At 37.3% G+C, this 15,153-nt stretch overlaps 1 protein-coding gene across 1 annotated transcript in view; it reads left to right on the top strand.

Annotated features, from left to right (window-relative positions):
* The window catches only part of FRMD3 (FERM domain containing 3), a gene marked incomplete at both ends in the record, with an annotated part of 123,529 nt that overhangs the window by 102,113 nt on the left and 6,263 nt on the right, over window positions 1-15,153 (top strand). Inside the window, 4 exons of the mRNA XM_080940333.1 lie at window positions 4,682-4,745; window positions 5,913-6,001; window positions 9,108-9,182; window positions 9,457-9,525. Coding sequence (XP_080796459.1) covers window positions 4,682-4,745; window positions 5,913-6,001; window positions 9,108-9,182; window positions 9,457-9,525 — 297 coding nt within the window. The remainder of the gene's footprint in view (window positions 1-4,681; window positions 4,746-5,912; window positions 6,002-9,107; window positions 9,183-9,456; window positions 9,526-15,153) is intronic.

Here is a 15,153-nt window from a genome sequence, read left to right as displayed (position 1 = left end):
TGGTAGTCTTAGAGAAGACTGTTGCAGGATTTTGGAGCTTTGGGCCACAAGAGATTGAGTGGTTAGAGCTTAAAGGGCTATTCTGTGGGAAATTGAAATATAATGCTGAAAGCAATGTAAAGAATGAAGGCTTGGCTTGTGAAGTTTTAGAAGAAAGAAAAGCTCCCAACAGGGTCGTTTGTATAATATTTTGTATTAGACTCTGTGAAAGAGAAACCTTGTTTGCTTAGGTGGAACAATTAGTAATCTTATGTGGGACAGAAAAGTAACAAGACCACCATTACTAGGGGAAGTCTTTTCTTAGAATCAGCACGCGGACACTGGTCCAGTAGGAACCAAACTCCATCGCAACCTGAGAGCCAAACATGGTAATATGTAAGAGTCTCTCACATGATACTGCTTTTGAAATCATTAAAAAAAAGTCATAAAATACAGCTGAAGCTTGACACCGTATGGTAGGTTCAAAGTTCCAGAAGAGCATCTAGGAATAGCTGTTTGTGCTGGTGCAGCCTCGATTACAGTAGACTTAAAGGTGTCCTAGACCAAAGCTGAAAAGTGGTTGCAGGTGACAGGACCAGGGTTCCTGGAGAGAATCTAGGAAGCTACTAATGTAGATGTAGCCTCAAGGGCATGACCATGGGAAGAGCACCAAGAGTAGTGGATGAAGTATTTGGTAGAGCACACGGGTCCGTACGTACTGTTGACTGTGGAGCTGTCGGGATGGGGTTGCTCAAACCCTTCAAGGATCCTGAGTGAGTCCCAGACATTTGGACCCAGAGCTATTTTCACAGTTTGATTTTGATTTGATATTATTGTTCCTGTGCCCTGGTGGATTTGTTTATTTTATTTTATTTTATTTTATTTTTAGAAATATTATACCCAGAGGTAGTTTGGATTTTCCGTGAGCTGACAGTAAAATTGCCAGATTTTTCAAAGAGAACTTTGACTTTTGAACTACTGCGGTTTTTAAAGACCGTATGGGTTTATTTTATTAAAAGTGGGATTGTGTCTTATATGGAAATGTGATGGGAACATGATATCTTGAGCAGCAAATTTTAAAAAACAGTGATTACTTAACAATAAGATGTTTGTTGTCAACTTAACAAGGGGTAGATTCTACTACAGACCTTTTGTCACTTGACCTAAAATTCAGGTCACAATTTTTTTTTAATGACTTGAGAAATTGTTTGTCTCAAATTGGCCTCTGATCATGTCTATGGGACATTTTCCTTTATTAATTAATGTTAAGGGTCCAGCTTATTCTTAGTGGTACCACCTCTGAATGATGGACTGGAAGGATATAAGAAATGTAACCGAGCAAAGCAGAGGAGGAAACCAGTAAGCAGCATTCCTACGTGGTCTCTGCTTTAGTTTCTGCCTCCAGGTTCTGGCCTTGACTTCCTGCCACACTGGTTTCCCTAAGCTCTTACCTTTAAGTGTAGAATAAAATTAAACATATTGTTCCTGCAGGGTGATTTATTTATTTATTGGTCATGGTGTTTATCACAGTAACAGAAAAGAAGATCAGATTGGTCTGTGGACATTTCTGTGGGAATTTGCCTTGAAGGGAATTTACATGGGAAGGGCCAGGACTGTGGGTACCATTTCCTAGGCAGATAGTCTTAAGCTAGAAGAAAGCTCTGGTCCCTGCAGTACCCATTAGCTGATAAGGAGAGTTCTTGGTCGGTGCTTGCTCTATGGAATAGAGTGCTGGGCTGCCTTCAAGTTCCTATTTTGACTTCATGCCTTAGGTTATCTCAATGATGAATTATGTGCGGAGTTGTAACCTGCAATAAACTTTTCTTCCCTTAAGCTCCTTTGGGTGAGAGTATTTTATATATCGATCAAAATGAAAGTAAAACAAGTAGTAACCTTTTACTTGGTTGCTTCATAATTGGTAGATTCATCAGCTGTAAAGAAGAAGCAGAATTTTAACTGGCTTCCAAAAAACATCTACAACCAATAGTTCTTCAATGATTAAAAGTAATAGAAACATAAAGTATTAACAAACCTTTCCTATGAAGCCCATATTACTCTAATAGCAAAACCAGTTAACCACATATGTTCGCTCATGCACACACACACACACACCCACACACACACACCTGTTTGCACCAGTATCACTGAAACACATAGATTTAAAAAAAAAAACCCCAATAAAATACTTACAAATTGTATGCAGGCATATCCAAAGAAGTATGCCTCATGATCAAGTTGATTGATACAAGTTCGACATATATGATAAATAAATGTAATAAACCAAATAAATGGACAAAAATACAAGAATCACAGGATCATCTCAATAGAAGCAAAAAAAAAAAAAAAATGAAGTCTTTGATAAGATTCAACAAGCCTTCATAATAAAAGCCGAAGAACAAGTAGAAATGTAGAAAATATATTCCAACATAATAAAGGTTATTTTTACAACCTCATGGCCAACATCATCCTAAATAAATAGAACCATTAATCAGTCAGATTAAAATCAGGAATGGGAAGGACTGCCCACTATCTCTACTCCTCATCCATTATGTGATTAAACCATAGGCTGAAGCAATAAGGCAATAGAAGGGAAACAAATCGGAAGATATTAAGCCAAATTATTATAAGATTATATTATTTTATATCCAAAAGTTATGAAAATTTGACTGCAAAAGTTGTAGAAATTATTATTAATTTCAGCAAAGTGTTTTAAGGTACACAAATGGCTTACAAAATTTACTAGTCCTTACACATAACAATAACAAACATGCTGAGAAAGAGATCATGGACACACTCCTCTGAACAGTTTCTAAAATTAATAAAATATTTGGAATATACATAACCAAGGAGGCAAAAAAAGTTCTTCAATGAAAACCTGAAATGTGTAAAGGAAGAGATTGAGGAACATACTAGAATTTGAAGACCTCCAACCTTATAGATTGGTAGAATTAACATTGTGAAAAGGTTAAAAAAAAAAAAAAAAAAAGACCTTCCTACCAAAAACAATTTACTGACTCTGCAATCTCAATCAACATCTTCATCTCATTCTTTACATAAAGAGAAAAATGTCCTCAATTTGATATGGAACAAACAAAAGACTCGGAATAGCGAATTACTCCTAGACATGTGTCTATTTCTAGGCATGCTGCTCTTTCCAAGTGCTAGGTGCATCTGTCTAAGACGCAAAACTTTTATACATCTGTTTCTATTGGATCATTGGTGTTTTTTGAGTCAGTCATATTGTCAATCCTCCTTTGTGCCCATTTGTCCTCTTCTTCCACAGTTAGGAATCTCAGAACTCATTCTTAAGTCCTTTGAGTCTCAGTGTATTCGTTCATAAAATGGGTATTGGGTATGTACGGTTGTCTTAGAAAGGTTGAAGGAATTGGAGGAGAAACAAATACAATGTTTATAAGAGTGCTTTAAAAATCTGCTATAATTTGATAACTATAGATTGTTATGTGATGTTGCTATTTGGTTTTCTTCTCTAGATTATCAGCATCTGACAAAGAAGCTCCAATGTGTTAACTTCAGTCAATCCCAGGGTAGCTACCATAGATATTCCAACTTAGCTTGTGAAGCATGGGTAACTTGAAGACTGCCCTCATTCTATCCTAGGATTGCCAAAATCTTAGACGACATTATATACTTGGGTCTTCAAACTTACTTGAGAGAGACCTGGAATGTTTTGAGTAGAAACTACTCTACCTAAATGCACATGGATAGCATGTCTTTTCCTCTTGAGCATCATTTTGTGGAGGGGACCTTTGAAATATTGAGGTGAATAGTCTCTGGAGTATTTGGTTCTGGTTTCGTTTCTTCAGGTTGCCTATGTTACTGGTATTGTGTTCATGTGGATCCTTCCTGGCATCTTCCTAAACATCTCTATTTCTTATAACCATGCATCTCTTGCTATACAAATTTTCTTCTCATGTAAGTCATAGTGGTGTATGTTTTTTAAGTCAAGCTTTGCTATCATTTCAAAATTCTCTACCTAAACTGAAACAGATGAATGTAGTATCACTGTTTCTTTTTTTCATGGGAAAAACATACATGCAATATAACTATTCTAAAAATTAAATAAAAGAGATAGATTAAAAATCCCTCTTTTCAGTCATCAAGGAAATGATCATGGATCTACATTCAAAACAGGTTTACATCAAATTGCCTTTTGAGATTAAAATCAAAGTTGCCTTTTGACCACACCTTTTTTTTTTTTTTTTTTTTTTTTTTTTGAGAATTTCAATGGCAACCGGACTGGTTCTCTTAAAATCTGTAATGTGGTATATGTTCTTCCTAGAGGTGGTCGGAGAGGAATGAAAAATAATGGTCCTTATCATCCTACTCATATTCTTTTCAGTTCTCAAAATGTGCTCACCAATTGATATTTCAGTTGTTACTATTTACAAGTAAGCATTACCTAACAATAAACAGAACTTCTTAAATGTATCCTAATTGTATCAATGTAAAATAATTCTGAGCTTGTGGTGTATCAACTCTTGGGAAGAAAATTGCTACATAATTTACTTAGAGACTTCCATTCTCAACAGACCATCACTGATGATTTAAAAAAGTATTTTGATTCATTATAGTTTCCTTGGCATTTGTAAGTCAGATAGATTAATATGAAAAAGTCAGGCATTTTGTTTATCTGTAAAGCTTTTTTTTTTTTCCTTTTCACCCAGAGACTTTCTTTTCTTAGGTCAGATGTCTGCAAATTGAAGTTTGAAGGGAAGACATTTTATGTGATTGGCTCCCAGAAGGAGGTCAGATACCAATTTTATAATTAGTTGTGAATGTGTGTGCAAGCGTGTGTATGCTTAAGAAAGATCCAAGAATAAAATAGCTTTTAGTACGGTTGCCCCCAAAGAGAGTGACTTTGAAGAGTGGGGATAATGAAAGCTATTTGCTAAAAACAGTATAGGACCAGAGAATTAACTGGCAATCCACAGGGAAAAATAAAGTGACTGAACAGTGTTCACTGTAAAAAGCTATGTTAAAAAGTCAGATTGGGGTAAACTTTATTCATTAAATATAAAACATAAACTCTAAGTTTTTGTGGATAAACAAAATGAAGGAAAAATATGTAAAAAAAAAAACCTAGATATAAATCAACACTAGATAAAGAGTTTTAGCCACAGCATATAATCCCAAGTGGTTTTTCCCCAATAGTTTTGTGGTTCCCTAGAAAATGGACTTGATGGTAAACTATTAGTAAAATATTGGACCTTAAAGCTAGGCCTGAAGTTTGTTGATTTTTTTGACCTTTGACATTAGACTCAAATGTTCTTCCAGTGTGGTAATTTTAAATTACTCAAAAATTGATAAAGATACGTAGAATATATCTATCAATAGATAGAGGTGATACCTAGATTTGACAATTGATAGATATCAATTGATAGAGGTGATACCTAGAGTATTGGTAAGGAGTATGAATCAGTCAACTCTGTATAGCATTTAAATAGATTACTAATGTCTGATGAGTAAGGAAAAACCCATACCATTTCAGCTTTAAGGAATGTAGTAATATTGGAGGGGTTCCTAGAAAGAAGGCTCAATGGGTTAAAGTGCTTGCTATGCAACTACAATGATTTTAGTTTGAGTACCCAGCTCCCACATAAAACCCTTGCCCCCAGTTGTGTGTGAAGAAGAGCCACCTCTAGACCTGGTTGGACTGTCACTCTCATTGAAATAGTTAGTGTACTCCAAGTTCAGTAAGAGACTGTCTCAAAGAATGCGTTAAAGAGTAGTAAAGGAAGACATCCAAATTCCATCTCTTGCCTCCACACAGGAATGTATAAAGACTCATTTGCCTAAAGCAACATCAATGTACAACAAAAAAAAAAAATGTAGTAGGATACAATACCTTAATGAAAAGCATGAATAATTTAAACTGTGCTTAACATACACTTTCTTGTTATTTTTTTGAACAGAAAAATGCTGTTTTGGCATTCCATACTTCAACACCTGCTGCCTGCAAACATTTATGGAAATGTGGGGTAGAAAACCAAGCCTTTTATAAGTAAGACTCCTGTGTTTATTTGATAATAGGTTTATAAAGCACTCTTAGACCTCTTTATGCCTTACTAATGACTATATATTTTGCTTAATATACCTCTTTGTATTCTATTTAAATGTAATATGAATGAGGAACATAATTATTTAACATACAAACATCTGATAGAGGATTCGTGTCTGGAATATTCAAAGAACAGAGAAAATAAACAAAAAAAAAATGAACAACCCAATCAAAACTGTGCTATCAAACCAAACCAAACAGAGAGGACTGAAAGAGAGAAAGAAAGAAAGAAAGAAAGGAAGGAAGGAAGGAAGGAAGGAAGGAAGGAAGGAAGGAAGGAAGGAAAAAAAAAAACAGTGTCCTTTGCATTACAGAAGCTTTGCAATTTTACAAGGTCAATTTTGCAATTGTTGATCTTAGATCAAAAGCTACCGAAGTTCTATTCAGGAAATTTTCCCCTGTGCCCAAGTGTTCAAAAATCTTTCCCACTTTCTCTTCTGTTAGTTTCAGTGTGTCTGTTTTTATGTGGAGGTCCTTGATCCACTTGGACTTGAGCTTTGTACAGGAGATTAAAAAAGGGATCGATTTGCATTCTTCTTCATACTATCTGCCAGTTTAACCAGGACCATTTGTTGAAGAGGCTGTCCTTTTCCCATTGAATGTTTTTAGCTCCTTTGTGAAAGATCAAGTGACCATAGGTGTGTGTGTGTGTGTTCATTTATGAGCCTTATACTATTCAATTGATCTACCAGCCTGTCTCTGTACCAATACCATGCAATTTTTATCATAATTGCTCTATAACACAGGTTGAGGTTGGAAATTGTGATTCCATATCCAGTCTGTTAGTCTATATCTTTAGTGGGGAACTGTGTCCATTGATGTTAAGAGATATTAAGGAAAAGTGATTGTTGTTACCTTTTATTTTTATGGTTAGAGGTGGAATAATATTTGTGTCAGTATCTTCTGGGTTTGTCGAAAGATTATGTCCTTGCTTTTTCTCAGGTATTGTTTTCTTCCTTGTTTTTGGAGTTTTCCTTCTATTATCTTGTGTAAAAATATTGTGTAAATTTGACTTTATCATGGAATATTTCTCCATCTGTTGTATTGAGAGTTTTGCTGGGTATAGTAGCCTCGGATGGCATTGTGTTCTCTTCAGGTCAATCTGTGTAACATGTGCCCAGGATCTTCTGGCTTTTACAGTCTCCAGTGAGAAGTCTAGTGTAATTCTAATAGCTCTGCCTTTTTATGTTACTTGACCTCTTTCCCTTGTTGGTTTTAATATTCTTTGTCTTGTGCCTTTAGTATTTTGACTATTATGTGATGGAAGAAATTTATTTTCTGGCCTAGTCTAGTTGGAGTTCTGTAAGCTTCTTGTATGTTCATGGGCATCTCTATCTTTCGGTTAGAAAAGTGTTCTTCTATAATTTTGTTGAAGATATTTACTGGCCCTTTAAGTTGGGAATCTTTGCTCTCTTCTATACCTGTTATCCTTAGGTTTGGCCTTCTCATTGTGTCCTGGATTTCCTGGATGTTTTGGGTCAGAAGGGTTTTGCATTTTGCATTTTTTGACTGTTGTGACAATGTTTTCTGTGATACCTTCTGCACCTGAAATGCTCTCTTTTATCTTTTATATTGCATTGTTGATGCATACATCTATGACTCCTGATATCTTTTTGAGGTTTTTTTTATCTCCAGGGTTGTCTCCTTTGTCTCCTTTTGTGATTTCTTTCTTTTTTCTTCTTCTTCTTTTTTTTTTTTTTTTTTTGAAATTTCTCTTTTTTAAATTACATACCCTCTGTATTTAAATTTCAAATGTTATCCCCTTCCCCTGCTCTGTTTCCATCCCCCTTCCATGTCCACTTGTCTCCACGCCCTCACTGGACCAAAGTCCTCTTCTCACATTGATGCCAGACACTGCCATCTTCTGCTTCATATGCAACTGGAGCCATGGGTCTCTCCATGTGTGCTCAGTGGTTGGTGTTTTAGTCCATGGGAGCTCTGGAGGGTTGGTTGGTTGATAGTGTTGTTCTTCCCATGAGGTTGCTAACCCTTTGCAAGCTCTTCTTGAATCAATAGTGTTTGGGTCAAGTGAGGCAGCCTTTGAATGATCTTTTCTTAAATCCCTACTCCTCTATTAGACCTTGTATTCCTTCCATGAGTGTTTTGTTCTCCGTTCTAAGAAGGATTGAGGCATCCACATTTTGGCCTTTGTTCTTTTTGAGCTTCATAAGGTCTGTGAATTGTTTCTTGGGTATTCAGAGCTTTCTGGGGCTAGTATCTGCTTATCAGTGAGTGCATACCATGTGTGTTCTTTTGTGACTGGGTTACCTCACTCAGGATGATAGTTTCTTGTTCCATCCATCTGCCTAGGAATTTCATAAAGTCATTGTTTCTAATAGCTGAGTTGTACTCTATTGTATAAATATACCATAAGTTCTGTGTCCATTCCTCTGTTGAATGACATCTGGGTTTTTTCTATATTCTGTCTATTGTAAATAAGGCTGCTATGAACATAGTAGAGATTGTGTCCTTGTTATATGTTAGAGCATCTTTTGGGTATATGCCCAAGATTGGTATAGCTGAGTCCTCAGGTAGTACTATGTCCAATTTTCTGAGGAACCTCCAGACTGATTTTCAGAGTGGTTGTACTAGCTTACAATCGCACCAACAATGGAGGAGTATTCCTCTTTCTCCACATTCTCACCATCATCTGCTCTCATCTGAGTTTTTGATCTTAGCCATTCTGACAAGTTCGAGGTAGAATCTCTCAAATATAAATGAGGGAACAATTACTTCTATTCATCAACATGCCCAAAACTTTTTTGCAGGCCTGGCCTAGAAATGGTGTATAAAATCAAATGTGTGGGTTATGATGGTGCTCAAAAACAACAAAAGGAAATAGAGTTGATCCGTGAACACAACAAACTATAGTTTACATAAAATATCTATTTTTTTTACAAACTCTTCAGATCATGTGTGTGGAAGCTTAGTCATTATGGAAAATTAATTTCTTCCTAGAAGTTAAAGTGGGTAATTACCAAAGTTTTACTGCATGTCCTGCTTGAGTTTTTCAACGTCACTACCACCTCTGCTATGCTCTTCCTTGAAGGTATGCAAAGTCCAGTCAGATCAAGACTGTGTCAAGCAGCAAGATATTTTTTAAAGGCAGTAGATTTAGATACAGGTGGGTAATAATGGATCCATTGCAGGGATGGGCTGGGATGGAGCATTCATTTACATTTGAATTCTTTTTTGTGGTCACTGTGATATTATCCTCACTTAGTTCACATCCCATTCCACCAGGGTGTCCTCCTGACAGGCACCCTAATCCTCCACATACACTTTGAACATGGAAAGGGGAAAGGATAGACTCTTAAGGCCCCCTTGGGATCCTGCACATACCGTTCCCTGATATTTGGAGTGCTTGCTTACATACATTTTACTTGTGTATTTTATAGCGGTAAAGTTGCTAAAGAGGTGGTAGAGGCAAGCTCCAAAATCCAGAGGGATCCTCCTGAGGTGCACAGGTAAGTAGGGTGATCTCTTTTGGCGTGTGGGGGGGTGGTGCTTCAATGACAGACAAAGGCACTTAAAAGCTAGATTACCACACATGAGACTTTAGGTTTATCCTTCAACAACAAAAGATAAATAAATAAATGCATGGATAAGTAAATAAATAAATATTACCCTAACTTTTGATACCTCTCATATGTCTATGTATAGAGGACTGCAGAATGAAGTCAAGTTATTCACTTTTCTAGAACTCTCCCTCACATTTATCAGGGCTGTGGCCTTAAGGCAGCTTGGATCCCTCCTATATCACATAGTATGCAGATAGATACTGGGTTAGAAGGATGAATGACTAAGCAAGATACCTGCCATTGGATGGCTGCTGCTAGATCTGTCTGCTCCATCACCCTGTCACTGTCCCCTCATAGACCAGTCCTAACCATATCGTGCTCATCAGACATGGTCAGGCTTGTATCTCAAAGTGTTTCTCTATGACTGAACATCTGATGAATTTGGGGTACCATAAATACATTTGGGGACATGTTTTAGGTTCTTCTGTATCTGGGAAATTAATAGATCAGAGGCATGGAGTTATAGCAGAATAGTGGAAATTTATTAATCAGTGATATAGAGTTCCAAGGGAAGAAGAAGGATGGAGAAAAGAAAGGGGTATCAGTTCAAAGGGGCAACATTATATAAACCATTGAAGGTTTTGTATCATTTGGGTAATCTTTTAGTCTTATTTGTAAACCATAAGCCTTCTCACACATGTGTATCTTATGTCGTGCTAGGCTCCTGTTTCCTCAGATACTTTAGGGTGCCTCTGTACCTGATCAAAGGGTTAATCTACTTGCCTTATGGAGACTTGTGGGAACTCTTCAGGAAAAAAAAAGATGTTAGTTTATAATAGCAATGCTAAGGTATTAATTTATCATATGTCTGAGACTCTACTTCTCAAAAAAAATTAAAAGACTAATAGAGTATTGCTTCTGAGAAAAACTGTATGTATATATGTATTACAGAGAGACAAAAATGAAGAGACTGAGGATATTTTAGGATTACTCTTTCCTTCAGAAAGAGAAGCTTATTCTGACATTAGTTCACTGGTCTTATTGGATGGTATGGAGAGATTCTGGGGAAAGCTCTCCTGAGTTGGTTGCTGGGGAAGAATCTCTGAGCCTAGCCAAGGGCCACACCAATTGGAGAGCTGCAGCTTGGAGCATAGCATCCGCCACCTGGGGACACAGAACACCCAGAAACAGCAAGGTACAAGAATGTTCTGATACACAAATTAATAGATTTTGATCTTTGCTACATTGCCTAACAGCTCTGCGGCCTTGCGTAAGTCACTGAATTTCCTAGCTTATTGGTTTACCCGTCTACGGAATGAGATCCTTATATTGTCTTGACCTACTTTTAGATTTTGTTGGGGGTTTTCAAAGGTAATTTAAAATGTGAAGCAGCATACGCGTGTAACAGCAATGACTTCGTTGTTATCAATAATTTAGAACAAGGCGGCTAGATCCGGGCGTTAGGTCAATAGAGTACTTGCACAATCTGGTAATGTCTCTGGTTCAAATGATAACACTGTAAAAATGGGGAGTTAGAACCTGGAGGACACACTCTTACTGAGATTCATCTGGACGGTATGCCAAACACTACTTCCTCTGATTACAGAGTGGTTAACATCAATGTCCACATTCTGTCTTGCCGTCACTTTCATGCCCTGGATTTATTTACCTGTCCTCCGTTTAGAACCCGGTTGTGGGATTTCACCTTTGTTGAATACAAGCTTTTATCATACTAAGAAAAAAAAATTGGTACTCTAAAGTCCACACAAGTTATGTGCTCTAATGTTAGCATCTACTTTAATTTGCCACAACGAACCTTCCTCCTGCAACAGAGACAGTTTTATTCAGATACAGTGGAACAAGGATGGCTTGTGAAACTGGGTAGGCATCTGTACGGAGTTACTGGGTGAGATCTGTAAGTGTAGAAACGTAGAACATGTTCCAGAGTGGCATACAAATCAGTTACTTCATGGCAAGGTTTGGGGTGTCTACCAGAACCTTGGTTCTGATAGAGTAGTTAGGAAGAGGTGAGAAAATTAAGAGTTAGATGAAGTTCAATGTGTTTGGACCTCGAGGCCCTACTCTCGTGGATGAAGACTATCCCTTGAGTCTGAGTCCTCTGAGAACCAAACTGTTGGTTTTCTTTAGGATGATGCTGTCTCCCAGTTGACTTTTCGAACACTCCAATTTGTCTTTTCACATTGTCCACTATGGAGTAAGCCAACGTATGGCTTTCACCAAGAGCTGAGACAATGACTACACAATGTTTTCAGGGTTCTCCCGGGATTCTAGCCCTGTGATCTAAATAATTCATTTTACATATACATGGTCTCTGACCGTTCTGCATTCGTTACAGCCTCACAGAATTGACTAAAATGCCTCGGGTTATGAGGAGGAAGGACAGAGGTGAAACCAGTTTGAACCTGGGCAGTTCTCAAAAACGTGTTTGGCACAGTAGGACCTTCTTACAGAGCCCCAACCTTGACATATTACTAGTAAGACAAATGGCGCTGCAATGCTGTGCATTCACTAATGTAGAAAGTATGGCATAAACAAAAGTACTAGACAAGGGTTTGGCTCCTGGGGTTGCCCTTTTCTTCTTACTTAATTTTAGTTTTGAGCATTTCACACTTGAATATATTAAATCTTTTTTGCCCCTCTCTGCACTTCAACTCCTTTAGTGCCCCCACTCTGTCATTTGCATATATATACACATATTAGTGCATATTTTTATAAATCTATATAAATAGATTGTATATGTTATAGATACACACACACACACACACACACACACACACACATATATATATATATCAGGGCATTTTTTTCTTGGTTCATTTAATGTTACTTATATATGCATGTGTTTAAGGCTGTTTATTTAGTATTAGATAACCTACTAATTCTAGGGAAACTCTCTAGAGAAAATTGCTTCTCCGTGCCTCAGCAGCCACTGATTGCCAGTGTCTGGTCACATAGGTGTGGGGCCTTGTGAAATTTCTCTTATACACACTGGCATTTCAACTGTTACTGTGCTTATGCAGAGAATGTCCAGGCAATCATAATGCTAAGATTTTATAGACACAGCTTCCCATTTATGACTAGAAGACACTGTCTTGCAGCAGGCATTCTGGTCTTCTAACTCTTACAGTCTTTCCATGGATGTCTCTACAATCATCTCTGTGCCTGAGGCTGTATTGTAGATATACTAATTGGCGCTGGGCAGACCAGAGTAAATTGTTCTCTGCATTTTGAGCAACTGTGGATCTCTAGAGTAGACACTACCTGCTATAAGAAAAAAAAAATCTTTTTTTTTTTTATGAGGGATAAGAACTGTACTTATCTGTAGGTAAAATTGCTTTAAAAACTGGTGAAAATTATATCATTTAGAAATGGTATAAAATGCCATTTAGGAAAATGGTAATAGGTTCTTTTCTGGGATACAGGACATCACAAGCCATGGGTAGTTAGCTAAGTTTACAGTACCAGACATAAATTCCCTCCTTACCCCATCCTTAAGTACAATTAGACAGTTGTATACAGATTAAAAATGCCACAATTGCCCACACTAGCTTATTCTCCTTGTTCCCAGGCTTTAGGACTGAGTAGGCTCATTAATTTTTTCCTCCTTGGCATTTCCTTTTCCTTTCTAATACTTTGACAGCTAGTCCTCAGGGAAAAGGCTTCCAGGTCATTTTCAACTCAATCCCTTCAAATCTTGTGTTTGCCTCCTGCACTGGGATCTTGTCTTCAAGTTTTAGGAGACAACCAAGGACAATTCATTGCTCTGTTTTTTGTTTTGTTTTTAGTATCTTGAACCGCCCTTCACAGAGGTATTGATCACACATCTGACCAACAATGAGAAGGAAGACTATCTATGCCTGGTTCTAAGGTTTTGTCAGATAGCCGATGGCTTTTATAGAGGAGAGAACATTACTCCTTTCAGTCAAGTTATATGATATGACTGAATCTTAATTTCTCTCATCAGAACAAACACATTTATTCTACCTGACTTACAGGCGCTGTGAAAACCAATGATGAGCAGTGTGTATCAGCCAGTATGCAGAATGAACCGGCCAAGTCAGGGTCTGTTCTATTAGGTACTCATCTTTAGCCATCGTGCCAATGAGAATTTGCTCCAAATGAACAGCATGTCAGTATTCCTCTTTGCAACTTTTCCAAATAGGTAGCTGGGGACAATTTTTAGTCTAAGAATATGGAAGATATCGTGTATTTAAGTCTCTATAACAAAATACGACGGACTGGGTAGATTGTACACAACCCTATTTTATCCCTCACAGTTCTAAAGGATGGGAATCCTGAAACACTGATGAGACTTGATATCTTATGAGAACTTCTCCATAAGCAGAAATGTTTTCTTTGTCTGACACTGAAGAAGGGGAATAGCAGACTGCCCTGAGCTCTATGGGTTCTTCATGTATTTAGAGGGTTTGGGAGGCAAGTGTACACGTTCACTCATTATGGGGCATATTGCAATATTAGAACACAACTTAAGTGGTTCTTTCCTTTCTCTATGGAGGCATGGGATTAAAAAAAATCAGGCCATCAGGTATAGCGAGCGATAAGTATCCTTACCTTCTGAGTCAACCCACTCATCTACGGAGTACATCGATAAGAACTCTAGGCTATATATGAGATTTCTCATGCCCGAATCATATCCAGATACCCTGCTTCTCAAGTACCGCTGCAGTCAACATCATATTTTTCTCTTTTCTCTGAAAATGTTTTCAGTAAATGTAATTTAAAGCGAAAAATTTCATTTTAGACCATAGGGATTTAAAAATAGTTGGGAGATATTCATTTATCCCTTTAACTTTCTTTGCTCTTTCTCTTGAGTTATCAAGTTATCCTAGGGCTTGGAGCCCTAGAGTTTTGCAGAAAGTTTCTTTGGGTTTATCTGAGTCTTGTACATACTGAGGAAACAGTGACCTTCTCTGTCGTGTTATTTAAAATCTGAGGTTTATAGTGCTCTCAAGAGTCATCTACCTATCACTGGGCAAGTCCATCGGCCATAGACCTCTACTACACTTCAACAGCATAAATCTGTATATAAGGGTCAAGTTACACCCCCTTTTATTCAGTACTATAATGAACTTATACTTGAGAAGGCAACCCTGGAAATCTCAGTCTGACCCAGAACTGAGCAGTTGTTGGGTAATTCAGTCATAAAATATTAAAATGTTCAACATCTCCAAATGGAGACTGTTGGGAGGAAAATACGCACAGAATGCATTTAGTAATATTTGTCTCGGTTTCTTTTTTTTTAATGTCAAAAATGTTACTTCTGGACAATGATTTTCTTAATGACAGAGCTACCTATCATCAAAACAAACATATCATATAATACGTAATCATCAGTCCCAATATTCATTTCTAGAATGATAAAGAGAGAAAAGACTATATGGTGAGTCATGTCCCAATGATTTTCCAACAGAGCCAATGTCAGCTGTGAGTTTCCAATTCGAAATACTAATAGACATCCTACTCTTTGTATTCCCATGAAGGTCTTAACAGAAATGTCCAGCCTGAGAAAATGTTTGGCATCCTGAAATCCCA

The sequence above is a fragment of the Micromys minutus genome (assembly GCF_963924665.1).
Source record: "Micromys minutus genome assembly, chromosome: 28".
In the NCBI taxonomy this organism is placed as follows: Eukaryota; Metazoa; Chordata; class Mammalia; order Rodentia; family Muridae; genus Micromys; species Micromys minutus.
The sequence above is the reverse complement of the archived record's forward strand: the minus strand, read 5'-3'. Positions and strand labels throughout refer to the sequence as shown.